Here is a 23567-nt window from a genome sequence, read left to right as displayed (position 1 = left end):
AAGGATGTCACAGACATCCGCTATTTCAGCCCTCCAATGTGAGCCCTAAGGTCACTCTGGAAGGGAAGAATACCCGCCATTCGGAGGAGCCTGGTGGGCTGCAGTCCATGGGGTCCCTAAGTCGGACACGACTGAGCAACTTCACTTTCACTTTTCACTTTCATGCATTGGAGAAAGAAATGGCAACCCACTCCAGTGTTCTTGTCTAGAGAATCCCAGGGATGGGGGAGCCTGGTGGGCTGCCGTCAATGGGGTTGCACAGAGTTGGACAGGACTGAAGCGACTTGGCAGCAGCAGCAGGTGTCAGCAGTATGTAGCCGCTCCCTAAGGTGAACCTTGAGGCACTTCAAGACATGCAAACACAGGATATGACCCCCAGACAGATGAGATGCACATCAAAGGAATGATTTCAGTGAGCCCAGACTCTTGCATCTTCCCACACATAGAAAAGAGCTAAATTCCTTAACCTGAAGCATCTGGTTTCTTATAATTAACAGTAATCGTTTGATGTTCCCAACTACCCGTCCTTGGTTGCAAAACTCCTAAATATTCTAGCTCCTCCCCTCACTTCCTCACAGCACTTTCTCAGAACTATCTGAAATGCTATCTCCGGAGTGCAGTCCTTATTTGCCCCCAATACAACTTGAACTCTCAACTCCCGCATTGTGCATTTTTTAAAAAAATCAGCAGATGGAACTCAGGATGTATTTTTAGACTGGCCTGTGATTGTATCTTTCAAACAAAAATGAGAAATGAAACCCATGGCAGACAGGAAAAGGGTTTAAAGAGAGTGATTTTCATTCTTTTTATCCAATCAAAGTCATTCATCTAATAAAAGAGAAAAACCATAGGATTTCTCAAAAATGCAACCAAAAAGCAACTGGCAATATTCAATCCTGTTTCTTGATTAATAACACTAGGAAAATTGGGAACAGAAGGGACCATTCTTACTCTGATGAAGAACACCTATAAGAAAGCTATGTGTAACTACATAATTAATAGTGAAACGCTTGGCACTTTCCTAAGATGGGGAATAAGATAAAGATGTCAGCTCTCACCTAAGACAATCATTTTGTAATTAGTAAAGAAATAAAAATAAAAGGCATAAATATTGGAAAGGAAGCAATAAAACTACTGGTTTGGGCAGAGGGCATAATTTTATGTTGATCACCCTTTGAAATCTACAAGAAAAGCCTGTTGGAAAAAAATTAATGAATTTATCAAGATCATAAAATACAAGGTGAATATATAGAAATAGATTGTGTAGTGGGAATTTCTAATAATGTACTTTCACAGCTTTGAGAAATTTCACAGAAATAGCACCTGGAAAAATAGCATATATTAAGAAACTATGTTAATGATTATCTTTCATGTTTTCCTTAAGAATAATCTCCTTGTTACAAGCCCCAAGGCCAGACCCAGAAGGGAGTATGACTGGGATTGTAAAAGCATGGATTTTGGAATGCTAGTCAATGTCAGGCACTAACACTGCCTACGCACTTGCTAATTGTTCCCAAGACTAGCTCAAAAGGGAAAGGCCTGGGGTAAACACCAGGAGATCTGGACTTTGTCAGTGTGGTCCATGACATTTAGGAGTACATTATTAATACAGCATGTGTCTTGAGAAAGATAAGAGCTGAGAAAATCTTGTAGTCTGCAATTAGGAATAAAAGCTGGACTCAGAGTGGACTCTGCACCTCAGTCCAATAGAGGCTGCAGATCCGCTGACCCATTGCACCAGATTTCGTGTTCTGTCTTCATTCTCATCACTTGCTACCAGACCATTAGTGCAACAGATTGCAATCCTATATACTAAAAATGGAAATTTGGAAAATGAACTTTGCTAGAAAGATACCACTTACGAAAACAAAAAAATCAAATACCAAAGGATATTATTTTTCAAAGATATGCAAGATATCTACTATGAAATCTACAAAATACTGCTAGGAGACAGGAAATACCTCAGTGAATGGGGGGCTAGACCATGTCTATGAATGGGAGACTCATTGTTAAGATATCTACTCTCCACAAACTACAGAATTTATAGAGTCTGTATATTCAGTCATAGGAGGAGTTTTCAAAAAAAACTGAAACATTCTAAAAATCATATGAAAATGTAAACCATCTAAAAAGGCAGAACAATCTTAAAGAAAAGAGAGGAATCAAACCAACTTGAAGGCTTACAACAAGGCAATAGTAATCTTGGTAGTGTGATATTAGCATGAGCATACACGTGGAAAGAAAAAGAACAGATCCGTACATATATAGTCTGGGCTTCCCTGGTGGCTCAGCTGGTAAAGAATCCGCCTGCAGTGCGGGAGACCTGGGCTTGATCCTTGGGTTGGGAAGATCCCCTGGAGAAGGGAAAAGCTACCCACTCCAGTATCCTGGCCTGGAGAATTCCATGGACTTGTATAGTCCATGGGGTCACAAAGAGTCAGACATGACTGAGCAAATTTCACTTTCACATATATAGCCTATAGCTATTTAACCAAGATACCATGTCAGTTCAGTAGGGAATGAAAAGTATTTTTACAAATGCTGCTGAAGTAACTGGTTATCCCTATGGGGGGATATTTCTACATACAAATATTAATCTACGATAGACCATAGACTTAAACGTAAAAGCTGGAATCATATACAGTTCATAACAGTACATAAGACAAATTTTCCATGACCTTGGGATAAGCAAAAAAAAAAAAAAAATTTTTTTTTTAGGACACAGAAAACACTATCCATGTAACAAAAATGGATAAGTTGGGCATAATCAAAATTTTAAATGTCTGCTAATCAATTGGTGATTTAAAAAATGAATAGGTAAACCTGGAAAAATTCTTACTTTACTTCTCTCTGAAAAGGAACTGCCTCTCCCAAAGAGACTAGTAAGGTGAGAATTATCAGCAGACATTTAAAATTTTTATTACATCCAGTTTTTCAGTTTCTTTTATTATGGAGCTAGGGAAGAGATTATTTTCAATTCCCTGTTATGATATCCCATGTATTTGCTGTAGAAAGTTTCCAGATTTGGCTTTATGCTTTCAAGTAGTTAATGCAAAGAAGGAAATAAAATCAGTTCCAAAATATCCTGTGTTCATGAATCAGAAAAGCCTCTGTCATTCTAGGTGGTAGTGAATCTGGGGAGAATTTACTCTTTACAACAGTGGTCCCCAACTTTGTTGGCACCAAGGACCGGTTACACGAAAAACAATTTTTCCATGGATGGGGGGCCGGGAGGGGGATGGTTTAGAATGATTCAAGCACATTACATTTCTTGTGCACTTTGTTTCTATTATTATTACATCAGCTCCACCACAGAGCGTCAGGCATTAGATCCCAGAGATTGGGGACCTCTGCTTAAGAGGACATAGAATGAAATCCACATTATAAGAAAATGTCATAACAAGTTGTCACTATCTAGTGAATTCTTACTCCTGTCTAAATACTTTTATTTCTCATTTGATTAGCACAGAAATACAAGGAGTTTGGTATGATTATTCCCACTTCTCTCATATGAAATAAATTTTAGAATCAAAACTAACCAATATAATGACCATTGGATAATTGAGTAAGGTACACCAACAGAATCGGCAGTATTGAGATGATAAAAATTAAGCATCTGGTTAAATAAACTCAAACACGTTCTGGCAGAGTGAGGAAGATTTAATACCAGTGTTCCGCTAGAGATGATCTGAGTGTTCTTTAAGATTACATGAAAATTCAATTCTAAAACTTTCAAAATAGGTTCAAAATATGTAACACAGACAAGGAATACAGAGAGAGAGAGAATGAGAGAGTGAGAGAGAGGAAGAGTAGTTAGAAGAAGCTAAACCACAATGGAGAAGGACTAGCCAAGGGCGACGGAATGTGAGGTTAGGAGTCAGGGAGCTTGAGGCTGAAAATCCCTGGGCATTTTGCGTGCACCCGGAATCAGGGAAGCGGAAGTAAAGTTAGAGCACGAAGCCTGAGGTCTGAAATCCCTGCACCTTAGTCCTATTCTGGAGCTCAGTGTCTGGTACAGCAGCGTGACCCAGTTAGGAGAAATACGGATCCACAACACGGGATGCATTCGCCGTCAAAGCAAGCACTACTACCCCTGGGCACTCAAGGATGCCAAGCTTGGAGTTCTCCTGGGGAGTCGACTTGGCACCGGTGGCATGTGGTACCTTACGTGTTTCCAGAACTTGGAATTCAGGGACTGCTTGTTGGCCACGTGGTCCTCCCTCCACTTGATGGTCCCCTGAACTTTGATGAGATGCTTAAGGGAGTCCTGAAGCTCCTCAAACTGCAGGCCGCCAGGCGGGCACAGAGCCTCCATTTCAATGAGGATGGCCTTGGAGTCCTGCTGAATGAGGGCGCTGTGCAAGGCGATCTCCCGCTCGTAGGTGAACTCCTTGCTGTGCAGGATCTCGGGAGTGAGGATGAAGAGATGCCGCCTGCTCATCCGGATGCTGGTCTCCACTGTGCTGGCTACATCTGGTGATAAAAGACACGGCGGAAGAGGTAAGAACCCACACACCGCGGTCACCGCGCGAATGTCAAGCCCTCTCCTCTCCTAGGCAGAGCAGTCCAGAGTTCTTCAGCTCAGGGGGAACCTACAGTTACATAGCAGGAGACTTGGAATTCAGGTTCACTGTCTACACATTGTGGCTTCCCTGGTAGCCCAACTGGTGAAGAACCCGTCTGCAATTCCGGAGACCCCGGTTCAGTCCCTGATTCGGGAAGATCCCCTGGAGAAGGGAACAACTACCCGCTCCAGGATTCTTGCCTGGAGAATTCCATGGACAGAGGAATTATCTACACATTATCTTCCTAGAATATTAGTTTACATATTGCAAAAGAACTTAGAATAGTTAAAATTTTAAAATTTTTAATTGGAGGATAATTGCTTTATAATGTTGTGTTAGTTTCTGCTGTACAACAACATGAATCAGCCATCAGTTCAGTTCAGTTCAGTCGCTCAGTGGTGTCCAACTCTTTGCGACCCCATAAATTGCAGCACGCCAGGCCTCCCTGTCCAGCACCAGCTCCTGGGGTTCACTCAAACTCAAGTCCATCCAGTCGATGATGCCATCCAGCCATCTCATCCTCTGTCGTCCCCTTCTCCTCCTGCCCCCAATCCCTCCCAGCATCACAGTCTTTTCTAATGAGTCAACTCTTCTCATGAGGTGGCCAAAGTACTGGAGTTTCAGCTTTAGCATCATTCCTTCCAAAGAACACCCAGGGCTGATCTCCTTTAGAATGGACTGGTTGGATCTCCTTGCAGTCCAAGGGACTCTCAAGAATCTTCTCCAACACCACAGTTCAAAAGCATCAATTCTTTGGCTCTCAGCCTTCTTCACAGTCCAACTCTCACATCCGTACATGACCACTGGAAAAACCATGGCCTTGACTAGACAGACCTTTGTTGCCAAAGTAATGTCTCTGCTTTTCAATATTCTATCTAGGTTGGTCATAACTTTTCTTCCAAGGAGTAAGAGTCTTTTAATTTCACGACTGTACTCACCATCTGCAGTGATTTTGGAGCCCCCCCAAAATCAAGTCTGACACTGTTTCCACTGTTTCCCCATCTATTTCCCATGAAGTGATGGGACCGGATGCCATGATCTTCGTTTTCTGAATGTTGAGCTTTAAGCCAGCTTTCCCACTCTCCTCTTTCACTTTCATCAAGAGGGTTTTTAGCTCCTCTTCACTTTCTGCCATAAGGGTGGTGTCATCTGCATGTCTGAGCCACAAGTATACACATATCCCATCCGTCTTGACTTCCCTAATGGCTTAGATGTAAAGTGTCTGCCTACAATACAGAGACCCAGGTTCGATCCCTGGGTGGGGAAGATCCTCTGGAGAAGGAAATGGCACCCCACTCCAGTACTGCTGCCTGGAAAATCCCATGAGAGGAGCCTGGTAGGCTACAGTCCATGGGGTCACTAAGCGTTGGACACGACTGAGCGACTTTACTTCACTTACTTCGTCCGTCTTGAGCCTCCTGCCCACCCGTGCTTCATCCCATCCTCTAGGTCATCAGAGGGCACCCAGCTGAGTCCCCTGTACTGTACAGCAGCTTCCCACCAGCGGCCTATTTGATACGTTGTAATGTGTATACTTCCATGCCACTCTCACTCTGACTTAGAATTTTAACTCTCTTGTTGAAGAGCGCAAACTCAGGAACCTTTGCTTCTCTGAACTGACTCAAGTCTCCAGGAAGTCTTGGATCCACTTTGCTCCGCCCCCCCCTCAAAACCCCCAATAGTCTCTTTTTTTAGAAGCTAATTTGATTCAAACTAGGAACATCTTAAGCAAGATGAGATCCGTTTGTCAAGTCACTGTTTATGGACCATCACCTCTACGGTGATTTCCCTTAACTCCTGGGTGGACTGAAAACATGTGAGATACGCAGCTGTCAAAGCAAGAAGGGAAGAGAGTGATGAAAGAAGCACAACCATGAATAATAATGATAATAAAAAAAAGTCCAGACATTCTTAGAGAGCAGGGGCCAGAGACTGCCAGTCCACAGGGTTGGAAGCAGGAAATCAGTGTTGAACGGTGCCAGCCAGAGACCTTGTGTCAGTGAATCCTAACAGAAATCTCGGAATACTTGGAAGCACGGAGTGGAGAGAGTTTAATGAAAGGACAGCTTATAAAAGACGTGAGCGGAGCCAAGGGAAATCAGCGAAAGATGCGCAAAGATGTGAAAGAACTGGTGACCTCAGAGAGTGACAGTCACCCTCTAGGTGTGAAGGGTGGGAATGGTTATGGAGCCCAAGCCAACAGGAGCCAGTGCTTAGCAGGGAGAAGCACAGCCACCAAGGCTGCCCCACCCGGAGGGGCCCAGGGGTACACCCTGCCCTCCGAGCCCCTGCCTGTGCCTCCTGTTGGCCAAGCCCGGTGTGGAGCAGATGATGCCTCCCATAAAGATCAGTCACCAGGCCACTGGATGGAGCTGGGGGTGCAGAGTGGGCTTGAAAGAGCTGATGGCAGGTAACTGTCATGAGAAGAGATGCACTGCATGGGCCAGTTATGAAATGTTTCTAAGGGAAAAGTGAATTTTGGTGTTGGTTTTTAATTTATTTTGGTTGAAGTGAGATCAGAGGACATGGGCTTCCCAGGTGGCGCTAGTGGTAAAGAATCTGCCTGCCAATGCAGGAAACAGAGATGTGGGGTCCATCCCTGGTCAGGAAGATCCCCTGGAGAAGGGAATGGCAACCCACTCTAGTATTCTTGCCTGGAGAATTCCATGGATAGAGGAGCCTGGAGGGCTACAGTCCATGGGGCCCACAAACAGCCAGTATGGAGAGCTGGAGGAAGAAGGGCACCTCGGGAGAGATGTGGGTTACGTCTTCCTGAAAAGCACACTGTACAGCTCTCCCAAGCTGGTGCTACGCCATTAACAGCACCTAAACAGTTCAGGATAAATCAGATTCACCTGTGATGTGTTCATTTTTTTAAAAATTCATTTATTTATTTCAATTGGAGGCTAATTACCATATTGTGGTGGGTTTTGCCATACATTGACGTGGGTCAGCCATGGTGTATCCACCATGCGTCCCCCATTCCGAGCCCCACTCCCACCTCCCTCCCCGTCCCTTCCCTCTGGGTTGTCCCAGTGCACCGGCTTTGGGTGCGTCTCATGCGTAAAACCTGGACTGGTGATCTAGTTCACATGTGGTAATATACATGTTTCAATGCTCTTCTCTCAAATCATCCCGCCCTCGCCTTCTCCCACAGAGTCCAGAAGTCTGTTCTTTACATCTGTGTCTCTTTTGCTGTCTTGCATATAGGCATTTGAATCCCTCTTTGTGGTAGGAATGCCAGTTTAAACTCACAGTCTATGAAACGTATCCTGCCTGCTTCATGTCCCACATGCTTCCTGGTCCGTGAGGAATTCGAGAAGCATTAGAAAGAGGGTTTCCAAAGTTCCTTTGTTCAGGACCCTGTCCACCTGGGAGTAGCTACAGAAAGGAGGAAATTAACATATCCCCTCCCTGAGGCTGGCCATTCTAGGAGATGTTTGAAAGATTAATGGACTTTTTACTTGGTTTTCTCACCTCCTCCACCCATCTCTGTTCTATAAAAGAACCTGGCATCCAGACCCCCAACAAGTCGATTATTTTCAGACATTAGTTTCTACATAAAGCGGTATTCCTTGCCTCAAAAAAGAAAAAAAAAAAAACAAAAAAAAAGAGGGTCCCTAAGGTAGTAGTTGACATGAATATGGAGGGAAAGAAGAAACACTACTGAAATGCTAGAATTGTGACCCAGCTGTCAAAAGCACGTGAAATTGACTAGGAGTATTAAGAAACAGAAGACACAATTCTATCTGTTCTTGTGAGGACATAAATTTGCAAAGGTTTCTTCAGTGTCAGGAAAATTATAAAAAACTTTGAGTCCTTTCAAATATGTTAGCCAGTGCCTCTGGATAGGAGAATGTAATTCTTTGGATGTTAAGTCTTCTTTCAGATCTAGACATTCAGAGATGTCAGTTCTCCTAGTGGCGGACATGGGCTGGTGGATGTGCTCAGTTGCTCAGTCATGTCCACCTCTTTGTGACCCCAAGAACCGTAGCCCACCAGGCTGCTCTGTCCATGGGATTTCCCAGGCAAGAATACTGGAGTGGGCTGCCCTTCCCTTTTTCAGGGGATCTTCCCCACTCAGATCGAACTTGTGTCTCCTGTATCTCTGCATTGGCAGGTGGCCTCTTTACCACTGCGCCACCAGGGAAGCCCAAAGTAGGGGCTGGGCCCTGCCAAATCCACAAACAAGGATGACTTACCCTGTCTTCATGTCACTGCCACTCCTGTGAAGACCTCAGGATCAGAGTGGTGATGGGGAGAGGAGAAGAAAAGAAATACTTCCTTCTTCTGGAGAAATATTTAAAAGTTCTGGTCCTAAGACCTGGAATAATGATTGCAACTCCTGATCCCAGAGCTCATCACTTAGCTTTCTGAGGAATGAGAGTTTCTGTCCCTGATGGCTGTGGATAAGTTTACCTTGTCCAGGAAGCAGGTCTCTCCCAAAGATGCATAAATTGTAACCACATTTATTTTCAAGAATGTCAGGCAGAATCTGGTAAACAAAGTACTCCACAGAGCTGGCCCCCGCTGGACTGTTTTTGCAGCTTCGTGGATAGATCACATAAGCATCATAGATCTTCCCATCTGAACATGAGAGCAAGGAACACAACATTATTAACTGGTCCTTAAAAAATTCTCATTTTACTCTTGATAGACATTTCTAGGGGAGTTTTAGGATTATTGGTGAATATACCACAGCCCCTCAAATATTCTAGAATCTGGAGAGGATGACAACAATCTACCATCCCCAAAATGTCATCAGGAAGTGACTTCCCAGGTGGCGCAGTGGTAAAGGATAAACCTACCAATAGCGGAGATGCAAGAGACTCGGGTTCGTCCCTGGGTTGGGAAGACCCCCTGGAGCAGGAAGTGACAATTCACTCCAGTATTTTTCCCTGGGAAATCCCATGGACAGTGGAGCCTGGTGGGCTACAGTCCATGGGGTCACAAAGAGTCAGACACGACTACACACACACAGTACAGTCATCAGGAAACCAGTCTTAGTCGCACACTCTCCTTTTTACTGTCTCAGACTTGAACAGAGTTCAAGCTGAACTTGAACAGAGTTCAAGCTGTTCAGACTGAATACAGACAAGTGCCTGACCAGTTTATTTCAAACCATATTGTCCTGTTTGATTAATAATATATTAATAAGTATTTATAGTCACAGATAAGGGATTTTTTGCTGTGCCAGGCAGATCTAAGTTTTAGTTTTTCTTTTCCCCATGGGGAAGTGAAAATGCTAAAAGGTAGTTCATGGTGGCAAGGGAGGAGAAATGTTTAAAGGGTCTGAATTTCTCACAAATCAAACAATTAGCTCTAGTTGAGTAACGCTATGGAAAACCTAATTTTATTTGCTTCCAAATGAAAGAACGGTGTTCATATTTAGCAGGTATAACTGCTTCCTTTCATGTGTATACATACATAGGGAGGTAAGACGCTTTATGGAACAGGATTTCTGGTAAAAATACACCTACAATCTGATGGACCTTTCTAACATGTTTACCTCTGGAAAAGAGGAACAATTTTGTAAATGTCTGACTTCCGTAAAGTTTTACCAGTACATATTTCCCCAAATGCCCTTTCTGGGCTGCGAACAGACTCTGTTATGGAGGAATTAGTAACAACAGCAGTTCTACTGGGGAGAAAATTGGAGAGCTGTTTAGGTGAATTTCAGAACCAGACAGGATGAAGAGTGTCCTTTGAGTACTCAAAAAGATTTATTGATAATACGCTAATAATAAGCAAAAGAAAATCTCGGTTTAGTAGCATAACTATTAAGAGATTATTAGATAAGCAAACAACAGCCATTATAGAACCTTTTCTATTAAAGAAAATTTGAAACTTGCCACTTACCATTCCTAGTTTTAGAAGGTCTAGCTATGTCTCTCCAGAACAGAATAATCTCAATCCAGAACACTTTTAGAATTATCACCAAGGCATTGATTAGTAATAATAATAGGCTAAATCCTGCAAGCATGTAGTAGGTACTTTGCTGATCCACTATTCAAAAGACAGAGGAGGAGAAACATGATTATTATTATTGTTAAAACAAGAGAAAATAAAAACACATGGGTACTGGCATCCATTGGGAGGGCAAGAGATTCACACAAGGACTGCCTACGTGGAATTCTCATGGCTGTTTCAAGAATCAGTAAATTAATGGTTATTGAGCCTCTACTCTGTGCAAGGCACCAGGCTAGGCATTGTAGGGGATTTTCAAAGCATAAGAGATACAGTTACTGTTCTCGCTCAGTCATGTCTGACTCTTTATGCCCCCATGGACTGCAGCACGCCAGGCTTATCTGTCCACCATCTCCTGGAGTTTACTCAAATTCATGTCCATTGAATCAGTGATCCCGCCTAACCATCTCATCCTCTGTCGTCCCCTTCTCCTCCTGCCTTCAGTCGTCCCCAGCATCAGGGTCTTTTCAATATAAAACATATGGAGACACATGTAAACTTAGCTAAGATAAGAAGTGAAAGCATCAGTTTTAGCTAACAGAAGTTTTAGGAAGGTGTGCCCACTGTGTGCTGTACTAGCAGTTGGAGACTTCCTGCAGAATGAGGTCCCTGGAGGTCTCTGAGTAAGACTCGGAGAGTTTCGAAGGAAGAAACGCACTCCTGGCAGGCAAGGATGCTGTGATTCCAAGGGCAGACGTGGGGGTGTGTTTTCTGAGGAAGACAGATAATCTAATTCGGGGAATTGCTGGAATACATGATTGAAAAGCTGGATCCAGACCTAGGTTCTGATCAGACTGTAGGGTCCAGCTAAAGCATTTTGTCTATATCCTGGTTGTGGGATCCACTGAAGAGTGTTGAGTGGTTCCTTAGCAATAAAGGTGTTTTTCAAGCAAGATTAGTCAGATGGTATGGAAGTTTTGTTTCCGTGGCCAATAGATCCTCGGGGTAGAATGAGAGGGAAGTTTCTGCAGTATGGGAGGGGCCAGATCCGTGTAATAAGGAGAAAGGAGTGGACAAGCTTGGCATTGGAGGCATTCGAAGAAATAATCAGCAGGTCTTAGAGACTTACCACATCTGGGGTTGGTGACCCAGGAAAGCAAATGGAGAAACAAGAACTTTGTAACTCCCTAATGAGTGTTTGAGAAAGTCAAATTACTGGGCTTTAGGTCCTAAATACACCATTATTTCCCTTCTGTTGAACATGTTTTAGCCACTGCTACACTTTTACCCTTACTCATTGCTTCACGACATCTATATGCAAGATGGTCTCCATCTGGACTGTATCAGATATATACAAACTGAATGTAAGGACTGTGCTCATCGACAGTGATTTTGGCTGTTGTAAGTTTACTTCCCTCTTTAAAATCATTAACCATCCTATCTTACAAATAGTCCCACTTACAGATAAATTTGAGGAGACTCAAATGAGATTTGGCTGTATAATTCCCTATTCATTTGCATCTGATCTCAAAACATAGGCTTCCAGTTTTGCAAAGAAAATCGCTGGTCCAGACTTGCAAATTCCTTCATTATTTCATCAGCTCCCTGACTATCTACCACTATGAAATCAAGAATTCCCAAGGCGGGGAACTCCCTGACAGTCCAGGGGGTAGGCCTCTGCACTTTCTCTGCAGGGGACCCAGGTTTGATTCCTGGTCACGGAATTAAGATCCCATGTGCCTAATGGTACGACAGAAATAAAAATTCTTTTTAATAAAAAAAATGTAAAAAGAATGACCAAAGTGAGCTGATTCAAAACTGAAAATTGGCAGGGGGCCTAGTGTCTGTGTTGTCATCAGCTTAAATGATAAATATTCCCTAAGTAAATTATTTCAGCACGATTCCTCTCCAGGTCACTTTTTCTAAAAATAATACCCGGACAAGCGCTGGGAATCCCAATTTCTTGCACAATGTTTATGCATGTGACTGGTTTACAAGCAGAAAGAAGTTAATTGAAGACATTAAGAGAAGTTGAAGTTCAGTATCTTCCTAAATGTTACTTTACAAATGCATAAATAACCCTTATATGTGATGCCTAACACTGAATATTTTCTGTAAGTGTTTATAAACAGGAAAAGCTGCATTTGAATCCTGGCTCGTAAAACTGCACAATTAGTTAACCTCTCTTTGTTTCAGTTTCCTCATCTATAAAAGCAGACAATATTAATAGTAACTTCATTATGGATTTTTGATAAAACAGATGAAAAATTGTATGAAAAATAATGACTGGTCCTCATATTTAGAGAACAATAAATAAATGTTTATTATTATTATAATATTCCCTGATGGCTCAGACAGTAAAATATCTGCTTGCAATGTAGGAACCTGGATCGATCCCTGGATTGGGAAGATCCCCTGGAGAAGGGGACGGCAACCCACTCCAGTATTCTTGCCTGGAGAATCCTATGGACAAAGGAGCCTGGCGGGCTACAGTCCATGGGGTCGCAAAGAGTTGGACATGACTGAAAGTACACAGTATTATTATTAATAGTAGTGGTATCAAATGCTGAATATTTAGTCATAGGGGGACATAGGCTTTTTAAGTTTTCATTTTTAAAATTCAGGACAGTGTGTAATTTCTTTTACTGTATGATTAGAAACAAAGGAATTTATTATGACCATTAAAAGCAGTTGCAACAATTTTTGTTTAATTTACACAGTTGTTGAGACAGAGTATAATCATGTTGATTTGAAGAAAAGCAGGTGAAAGTTAGCATATAAAGATGTATTAGAAGGAACAAAATCACAGGTATGCGTAACATGAGAACAATTCCAGCTGAGAGCTCTGTGATGACCTAGAGGGGTGGGATGGGGGCAGGGATGGGAGAGAGATCCAAGGTGGGAGATATATGTATACACATAGCTGATTCACTCAGCTGAACGGCAGAAACGAATGCAACAAAAGCAATTACATTCCAATAAAAAAAGAGAAAACAATTCCAATACATAGGAACCTAGAGAACATTCATAAAACAACAAAGTGAGCACAGACAGCAGTGGGATAAGGACGCCACGGCACAGTTGGGGTCGGTGGTTTCCCTGTTCCTGTGGGGTCTTCCGTGCCCACCAACACCACAAATGTCAGCATAAGATGACATCTCATCAGGGTCAACACATCCCGAGATGACATGCATGTATATATGTGTGTGTAACTAGCAGAATCCTGATGACCCATGGAGCATGATAGCATTTAAAATCATCTGGAGTAGTCGTGGCTCCATTGTTTTATAAAACCTTACAAATCAGTGGTTCGTGTTGAATTCAAACAAGAAAAATCCCAAGGACCACCTCAGGCAAAGACGAACTCTATCAAATTAGTTAAATTTTCCCATCTCTCCCAATCAAGTTGTGCCTCTGTGGGTTTATCCAAATTAATCTGGACTGTACCCCGCTTGGACTTCCCTGGTGTCTCAGATGGTAAAGAATCCACCTGCAATGCGGGAGACCTGGGTTCGGTCCCTGAGCTGAGAAGATCCCCTGGAGGAGGGCATGGCAACCCACTCTAGTGTTCTTGCCTGGAGAATCCCCATCGACAGAGGAGCCTGGTGGAGCTACAGTCCATGGGGTCACAGAAAGTCCAAGTCAACTGAGTGCCTAGCACAGCACAGTACCCCACTTAGGGGTATAAACTGGGAGTAGAACTCTCCCTGTGCCTATATGACAAACACATTAAATAATTTCTACATCATCACACATGGAGTGACAAGAAAAGATGTCAAAAATTTCCCTGCACCCTTTGTTACACTGGACTAAATGCTTCATCTAACCAAGGGAGTGTCTTTACTTGGATGTGCAAACAAGTGAGAGAATCAACAGGTGCTCAGGAAGGAAGTGTTTGTGAAACTATTTTTTGCTGCCATCATTGTGCACAGTCGTACATGGAAGGAGTGGAAGAAAGATGCACTCACTCCCAGGAAGAAGGTGTGTGTCCTTACTGACTTGTTTAATGGTGTCTGAGTGTGCTGATCATAAAAAGCTTCCTTCAGTCGCTTCCTTTCTGTCTTGAATTCTGTCTCTCTACACAATATATACCTGTCTCTATATACAATGTATATATGTGTAATGCCTACCCAAGACAAATCTTTTCTCCTCCTCCCTTCTTCAATTTGTGAGATGGAGCATTCTGTTGTCTTGATGGATTTTCCTGCAACCACACGCCAACACACTATTCTCTAACAATATGATTTCAGCTTACAGTTGATACAGCAAACTCAAGTGACTGGAGTCTCAGAAACACGCCTTACTTGGATTTTTCTTCCTTAGTGTTACAGTGTGCGTGATGAAGCCATGGAAATTCATGGCCAGACAGTCATACTTCGATGTCAAATCCTCTTCCGTTACAGCCTCTATTTTTAAAACAGTGTGTCGGCACGTCAGCTCACCGCTAGGATTAAAAGGCACTCTGTTACCGTCAGTGTTTACTGTGCAGTTGCAAACCACGTGGGAAGGCGGGGGGCTGCTTTAACTGCCATTTAAAAATACCTTTGTGTTAGCTTCTGCGTCGCTTGTATTCTCCTTTCACCAAAGTTCTTAACCTCACTTCTGTTCACCCTCCAGAAGGCCTCAGCCATGACTTGAGGGCCTTTCCCAAAGCAAGCCAAGCACGTTAGGTTTGTTGGTTTTCCTAGATAAGAAGGAAAGAAACTCATCCATAAAATTTTGTTCAAATGGGATTTAATTTAACGTGAAAAAAATTCACTGAACCCCCTCTGTGTGCCATGAAAGAAAAGTGAAAGTGTTACTCAGTCACGTCTGACTCTTTTTGACCCCATGGACTGCAGCCTGCCAGGCTGCTCTGTCCATGGAACTTTCCAGGCAAGAATACTGGAGTGGGCTGCACTCCCTTCTCCAGGGATCTTCCCGACCCAGGGAGCCAATCCTCGTCTCCTGCACTGCAGGCAGATGCGTGGCCATAAACGGATCCCTGTTTCCCTTCCTCATCGGCAGCACCTTCTTCTTTCTCTGCCCTCCCTTCACCTCCTCCTCTCCTCTCCCAGCTTCTTCATTTCACTCACAGGTCAGGGTGAAGGTCAGCCCCCTCCTCTCTCTCCTTTCTCCCCTGCTCTGCAGCAGAAACTAAAGAGGCTTCACCAATGCCACATTATAATCTAAGATTTCCCTTTACTATACATTGACATTTTTTTTTAATTGGGGTATAGCTGTTTTTTAAAAAAAATGGGATATAGTTGTTTGGGGTTTCCCAGGTGGCTCAGTGGTGAAGAATCCTCCTGCCAATGCAGGAGACACAGGTTCGATCCCTGGGTTGGAAAGATCCCCTGGAGAAGGGAATGGCAACCCACTCCTTATTCTTGCCTAGGAGATCCCATGGACAGAGGAGCCTGGCGGGCTACAGTTCATGGTGTTGAAAAGAGTGGGACACGACTGAGCAACTGAGCACATATAGTTGCTTTACAATGTTGTATTAATTCCTGCTGTACAACAACACGAATCAGCTGTATGTGTGCACATATCGCCCCTCTCTTGGACATCCATCCCACCCCACTCCACCCCACCTCCACCCCAATCTTCTCGGTCGTCACAGAGCACCAAGCTGAGCTTCCTGCCCTGTAGGCAGGTTCCCACTAGCCATCTGTTTCACATGGCAGTGTACATATGTCAGTCCCAATCTCCCGGTTCATTCCACCACCCCCACCATTTCCACACATCCATTCCGCACATCGCATCTCTATTCCTGCTCTGCAAATAGGTTCATCTGCCCCATTTGTCTAGATTCCACATATATGCATTAATATACAATATTTGCTTTCCTCTTTCTGACTTTTTTCACTTGGCATGGGAAATATTACTCAGCCATGAAAAGGAATGAAATTGGGTCATTTGCAATTTCTTTTTAATGGCTGTCTTCCACTCCTTTCTCATCCTACCAAATACCCCTCCTCTCTCTTTTATTACCTTTGTAGGTAAAACCATTTCACCTGACTCAGCTACAATTCCACGATTTCTAACTATTCCACTATTTCTTAAGGGCTGTTTCCTGCCTTAGGACGGTGCATTCAGCTGTCCCCTACTGAGTTCGTAATTCCTGGGTCAAGAATTAGACATCCAGGGACTTCCTTGGTGGTCCAGTGGTTAATAATTCTCCTTCCAGTGCAGGCGGTGTGAGGTCAGTCCCTGGTTGGGGAGCTAAAAGATCCCATATGCCTCACAGCCAAAAAGCCAAAACCAGAAGCAATACTGTAACAAATTCAGGAAAGACTTTAAAAATACTAAAAAAAAAAACAAGAGGCATCTGAAGAGAGAAAAGGTGTTTGGAATCTCCCAGGAGATGACAACGGTATAAACACACAATTGGAACACAAGGTACTCTAATGTTCTAATAGAAAGATGGGGCTTCCCAGGTGGCTAGTGGTAAAGAACCTGCCTGCCACTGCAGATGTAAGAGATGTGGGTTGCGAGCTGGATCCCTGGGTCGGGAAGATTCCCTGGAGGAGGGCATGGCAACCCACTCCAATATTCTTGCCTGGAAAATCCCACGGACAAAGGAGCGAGGCGGGCTACAGTCCATAGCGTCGCAAAGAGTGGGACATGACTGAAGTGACTTAGCACACAGCACACATTGATCTGTCTAAGCCTGACCATCCATAAACTTAAAGTGGGACAATATCTACCTCCTGGACAGAAGCAAGAGGGAAACGAGGCAGCACAGGTGAAAGTACCAAAAAGCAAAAAGCAAAGCAGCTGCTGCTGCTAAGTCGCGTCAGTGGTGTCCGACTCTGTGCGACCCCATAGACGGAAACCCACCAGGCTCCTCTGTCCCTGGGATTCTCCAGGCAAGAACACTGGAGTGGGTTGCCATTTCCTTTTCCAATGCATGAAAGTGAAAAGTGAAAGTGAAGTCGCTCAGTAGTGTCCGACTCTTAGCGACCCCAGGGACTGCAGCCCATCAGGCTCCCCCGTCCATGGGATTTCCCAGGCAAGAGTACTGGAGTGGGGTGCCATTGCCTTCTCCAAAGCAAAGCAGAGCACAGTACAAATATAAGTGCTATATATGGTGGTGAGCACATGTCCCTAATTTTAGAAAGTGCCCAAGGTGGGTGTTTGCAAGTATATCTCATTTAATCCTCAAGACCCACTATGGAGATAGCCTGACCCCCGGGTCACATGGAAGGATTTTCCAGGCAAAAATCTTACAGTATTCTTATAGTTTTCTTACCAATTTCCACTTCCTTTATTTCATTTTGTGGAGGCGCTTTAATTTCAGGAGGCAAAGAAAAGCCCCGCTCCTCTGAAATCAAAGACAAAGACAGAATTTCAATATTTGGAGAGCATTGAGTAGTCATCAATACAAAGGTTGTATTTTCATATTTCTGTCCTATTTCATAGTGACGTTTCTCAGATTTTTCAATAGTGATCCATGGCAACAAATACACATGTATACACATACACGCCCCCACCCACACACACACACACAAATGAAACAAAAACAGCCAAGCAATACCTTTCTGTTACTAGCTATGTTTTTTTAAAATTTTCTCTTCTCTTTTTTTATTGCTAAAACAAATACTATGCAAACCATTAAATGAATTGCATAATGTAGCAATTGCCAGAAAACCTCGATTCTATAGAATAGGCATAACACTACAGGGAAGATTTCCAAAGACCCATGAAAGTGATAAACACATCAGTCTACATTTCTGCTCACAACCTTCCACCTGTGTGGCTTGTGTAGCATTGTTGCCTTTTTTTTTTAAGTCACTTCAGTCATGTCTGACTCTGTGCGACCCCACAGATGGCAGCCCACCAGGCTCCCCCATCCCTGGGATTCTCCAGGCAAGAACACTGGAGTGGGTTGCCATTTCCTTCTCCAATGCATGAAAGTGAAAAGTGAAAGTGAGGTCGCTTAGTCGTGTTCAACTCTTAGCAACCCCATGGACTGTAGCCTTGCTTAGACATGGTAAAAATATTCTCAGAGGTTCTGTAAAAAGAGAGAAGCCTATTTAATGTCTAATATAACTAACTGAATTAGAAGGCAGTTCTAATGGAGCACGGATGCATTCCTGTACCCCTTGATTCTCACTTATTTCAGAATGCTGTGATTAAGGACCTATGTGGGGTTTGATGTTGAACACTGAGAGATATGAGCACAGATGTGGTCCAGTGCTGCACATTTTACAGGGGCGGAGCCCTGGAAAACTCCAGACAAAACTCTTGTCCACTATTGTTCTGCCCAAAGAAATGTTCCAGGCATATAGGTTTCATCTCTACCTATAGATCAAGCTATGCTGAGGAGACCCCAACTCTTTATAGATCTGTCGGGTTTGATTGTGAAGCCTTTCCCCTGATGGATTTTTGTAGACTGTAAAGTGAACTTGAAATAAAAATTAGAATTAAATGACCTACCTAAAGCTGTAGATGATGATGAAAGCCTTGCAAATCAAGATTGAAAACCACCCAATAATATCTATGTATATCTTTATAAAGTTTCTCATTATACTTCTAATCCAGTTAGTTATATCAGAGAGTAGATAGATCTTGCTCTATTTACAGAAACTCTGACAAGACATTGGAAGAAAGAGAGTTAATCTTGCTTTTCAAATAGTTGAGTTGCTGTTCAAAAAAATGTGAGGTGACTGCATTACCTTTGAAAAATTAAACCATAGAGGAGATAGCAGATGTGGCTTTGGATTAGTAGTGTAATTTCGCCCCTCCCCCAAATGTCTTAAAACTTGATGGTGTATAATTTAGAAAATCTCTTTGCGTCATATTAGAGGATGTGTATGAAAAGATGAGGCAGGAGGATGCTCAAGGAGGAGGATAAAATACAGGCAAATCAACAAAGGACACAATTTCTCTCCCTTTATCTTTTTTTGATATTGCCCTTGTTATATTCAGTAGCTTACCAGTAACTGTGAATGATCTGGTTGCTGTTACGATATACTCGACTCCATATTCGTTGTGCATAAATTTACATGTATAATCACCAGTGTCCTTGTTGGTTGCATCGTCAATCAGCAAAAACGACTTGTGTGCCAGGTACCTTGGTCCTCGGAGAACTTCACAGTTCTGAAATGAAAGGTTCCAGTCCACTTTTAGTAATTCTTTCATACCTATTTTGATTGTGTATTTTCATCTATTTCCCAGCAAGTTTCTTTTTACCTTAAACCACTCAACAGGCTGTGTCCAATTGTAGCGGTCAATTGTAGGACAAAATATTTGGGATTTTTTTTCTGATCCAGATGTCGTTGAATATATCAGATAATCTGGAATATTGCAATCTGGTTGTTTTTCAAAAATGGTGACATTCACATATCCAGTCTTATTGGAGGCAGGACTATTAAAATAAAGTAAGCAATTTTTAAAAAGTCACTTAGCCTTATGCAATAATTTAATCCAACTCTAACTTTTACTTAATATTATGAAATGACTTAATCCAACTCTTAATCCAGCAAGAATACTGGAGTGAATTGTCATTTCCTTCTCTAGAGGATCTTCCCAAGCCAGGGATCAAACCTGTGTCTCTTGCCTTGGTAGGTTGTTTGCCACTGAGCCTCCAGGGAAGCCTAATCTGACTCTAATTTTTACTTAATATTAGCATTATGGAATGATTTACTCTGACTCTTTTACTTAATACTAACATTATGAAATAATTCAACTCTAATTTTTCTTCCTAAAACAATTGATATAGAGTAGTTCTTATTTTAAAATAGTCATTAAAATCTAAAGTTTTAATTGCTTTTTTGGTTACGTTTTAAATAAAATATAACCCCTTGTAGCTGCTGTTCAGTTGCTCAGTCGTGTCCAACTCTTTGCAGTCCCGTGGACTGTAACCCATCAGATTCATCTATCCATGGGGTCCTCCAGGCAAGAATCCTGGAGCAGGTTACCACTTCCTTCTCCAGCAGATCTTCCTGGACGAACCCACATCTCCTGTATTGGCAGGCAGATTCTTTACCACTGAGCCACCAGCAAAGCTTAAAACATAGCCCCTGCTGTAGCCTAAAAAATGACTCCCTCACCATTTCTCCACATACTATGCATGCTGCCACACCAACACCTAATCTAATAATGAAAATAATTAGTGTCTATTAAGAGTTTTCTATGTACCATTTATGGTGGTAACATTATCTCATGTTATGCTCATAACAGGCTCTGAAGTGGGTTCTGTTATCATGTGTATTTGACAGATGAGGGAACAGAGAAGGAGAAGCAACTTAACAACAACACACAGACAAGCAGTGAGGACCGTGGATTCAAAACTGACACCACCTGACCTTGGAGCCCCGGCACCGAGCCAGAGCAAGTTGCCTTTTGACATAGTCGGTCTCATAGCTTATATTTACCAAACAGGCACGCAACATTTATGACACAACGTTTGTGGCAACTGCGTGTAGAGTAATGGACTCGGGCTTGCCCCTCAGGTGGAAGGCCCAGGTGACTCCCCTTCACGTTCATCACAAGCCTAACCTAGACATCATGCATCTAGGTCACTGCTTTTTATACTGGATTGTTCTTATTTGGAACTCAAAGTGAGTGATTGCTCTCAGTTTCTCAGCCGCTAGAACAACCTGGTCTTTTTCTAATTGGGCTACAAATTAAGCCCTGCAAGTATACATCCAAATAGCTCACCAGGGACTTCCCTGGTGGTCCAGTGGTTAAGACTCTATGAGCCCACTGCAGGGGGCACATCCTGGGCAGAGCTCAGTCCCTGTTTGGGGACCTAAAATACTGCACGCCTTGCAGTGCCTCCAAGTAATAATAACAAATAGTTCACCACCACCTGAACTTCACCATGAAGACATTCCTCGAAGTGCTCTTTTATTCAGATTACTTCATCAATTTGACTGTTCCAGAAAGGTCTAGAAAGGCAAGAGAAACGAGGCGGCTCGGAATATCAGTTGTTAAGGACAAAAGAGCAGGCCTGGATAATACCCTCTGACAATGCAGGTATAAAATCCGGAGTCGCTGACTTTGGCTGGGAGGAACTTGAGATGCTTCCCTGAGGCAAGTATCCGATTTCCTCTCTGGGTAGAAATGCTTTTGTTGGTTTTTGAGTAATACCAGTCCACAGGGTATAAAGAGTTTCCTTGTCTGGGACATATCACAATTAAAGCCTCATTTTCCAGGCCCAAAAATGGCCCTGCAAATTAAAAACAAACGAACAAACACATAAATTTTTTGAAGTGATCATATGAAAAGGTTGCAATTTTGGTATTCTAATTATCCCCTTCTAAGCTTCCCCAGTGGCTTGGTGGTAAAGAACCTGCCTGCCAATGCAGGAGACTCGGGTTCAATCCCTGGATCAGGAAGATCCCCTGGAGTAGGAAATGGAAACTTGCTCCAATATTCTTGACTGGGAAATCTCTTGGACAGAGGAGCCTGCCAGGCTACAATCTATGGGGTCTCGAAGAGTCGGACATGACTTCATGATGATTAAACAACAGCAAGATTAAATTGAGAAAGCTGTCATACTTTGTGATACTTTGAGAAAGAATAAGTAAATCATCTAAGCTCTTTTATGAAATATTCTAATGGGTACACTGGAGAAGGAAATGGCAATCCATTCCAGTAGTCTTGCCTGGAAAAGTCCATGGACAGAGGAACCTGACAGGCTACAGTCCGTGGAATTGCAGTTGGACACAACTGAGCGACTAACAGTGGGTACATAAATTAGTGGTTTAACCTGGACCTTGATCCTCCACGTTGCTCCAAAGAAAAGCAGCCAAGTCCACCTACACAAAGCATGTTGTCCAGTCAACAAACACTGACCATACCTTCTATGTGCAGGCATCATGTTACATTTTGATGTATTTGAATGCATTAAATCAAAATGATGCTGTATTTGTTATAAAAAATTTATCCCCATAAAGGGGACAAATGAAGAACTGCTGATGAAGAATAACTCTAAGGACTTCCCTGGTGGTGCAGTGGATAAGAATCCCCCTGCTAATGCAGAGGACACACGTTCGATCCCTGGACTGATAATATCCCACAGGCCACAGGGCAACCCACAATGAAGAGTAGCCCCTGGTCACTGCAACTACAAAAAGCCTGTTTGCAGCAACAAGGACCCAGAGCAAGCAAAAATAAATAATAAATGAATTTTTAAAAAACAGTAACTGTAGAACATAAATGAAATCTCCACATTGCCATTCAGTTGGAGCAATTGGATAGCAAGGCACATGTTCTTGGAACTACCTAATTAAAATTGTTTTAAATCTCAGTTCAAAAGCAATACTTACTAAGCCTAGCTGAAGTGGAAGGTATGAGAGCTGTTAGAATTACCAAGACCCAGAGTCTCATCCTGAGTTTCTCAAGTGAGAGTAGGTGCTGAGAACCGATTCTCAAGATGATTCAGGTCGAGTCTGTGACATCCAGTGCAAAGCTCCCACCTAGGAGACTGATGATATCCCCTAAGACAGATAGTTGCAAAGAACTGTCAGCATCTCGATGAAAAAAACTAATCACGCGAAATCACAAGGAAACAATTATCCTCCAGTTAAAAATAAATTAATTTAAAAACCAATTATTATCCAATTAAAAATAATTTTTAAAATTCACAAGCAAAATGTTTACAGCCATGATTTTTGTCTTGCTTAATACCCCTGCCCCCTGCAAGGAGGATTCATCCTTAGCAGATCTTTAGTATATAAGCTGACTTCAGACACACATCATTGAATACTAGACCTTGGGGCCATGCGGACCTTAGGAAGTTTCACTGTCTCATGATTGAAGCTAAATTAAGAGGAAAGAAAATAAGTTTCTATTTTTGAAAAAAGAAAAAAAAAAGAAACTCATAAAATTCAAGTGACCTTAGACAACACAGTATTATCAATGCTGACATAAAACCACGAACATCCGCACAAGCTGGCAACTGGCTGTGCGTTCACATGATCCCCTTCTTCCCCCAAGAACACAGGCAAGCTGTCATCCCATATTTCGTAAGGATTATAAGAAAGAGATGGGTAAAACGCTCATCAAATTATTGCCCTAGACACTATACCAAACCCTCAAAACCATGTCTCTCACCCTGTTTCTCCCCAAGATCCACCGAAGGCTTTCTAAGACGAGTTGAAG

The 23567-nt window shown here is 42.7% G+C and overlaps 1 protein-coding gene across 1 annotated transcript; it reads right to left on the bottom strand.

Moving 5' to 3' along the window:
• Positions 1-4087: 4087 nt before the first annotated feature.
• IL1RL1 (interleukin 1 receptor like 1) lies at positions 4088-22800 on the bottom strand. The gene is made up of 10 exons (XM_052649528.1): positions 22733-22800; positions 21423-21630; positions 19650-19824; positions 19394-19556; positions 17707-17778; positions 15015-15156; positions 14777-14916; positions 10425-10571; positions 8985-9152; positions 4088-4473 (listed from the first exon to the last, which is right to left on the bottom strand). Exons 1-10 carry the CDS (start codon positions 22791-22793, stop codon positions 4088-4090), a joined length of 1662 nt encoding a protein of 553 aa, XP_052505488.1. The 5' UTR covers positions 22794-22800.
• Positions 22801-23567: the final 767 nt, after the last annotated feature.

The sequence above is a fragment of the Budorcas taxicolor genome, chromosome 11 (genome assembly GCF_023091745.1).
Source record: "Budorcas taxicolor isolate Tak-1 chromosome 11, Takin1.1, whole genome shotgun sequence".
NCBI lineage: Eukaryota > Metazoa > Chordata > Mammalia > Artiodactyla > Bovidae > Budorcas > Budorcas taxicolor.
Note: the sequence above shows the minus strand (reverse complement) of the source record. Positions and strands in the feature narration are given on the sequence as shown.

Excerpts from the sequence above, each read along its gene's own strand:
- IL1RL1 (XM_052649528.1), bottom strand. The coding sequence starts at position 22,793 with ATGAGACTCTGGGTCTTGGTAATTCTAACAGCTCTCATACCTTCCACT. Across the intron at positions 21,631-22,732 it reads TTCCACTTCAGCTAGGCTTA|GGCCATTTTTGGGCCTGGAA; the intron begins GTAAGTATTGCT and ends TTTAATTTGCAG. Across the intron at positions 17,779-19,393 it reads CAGATCATTCACAGTTACTG|AGGAGCGGGGCTTTTCTTTG; the intron begins GTAAGCTACTGA and ends CTTTGATTTCAG.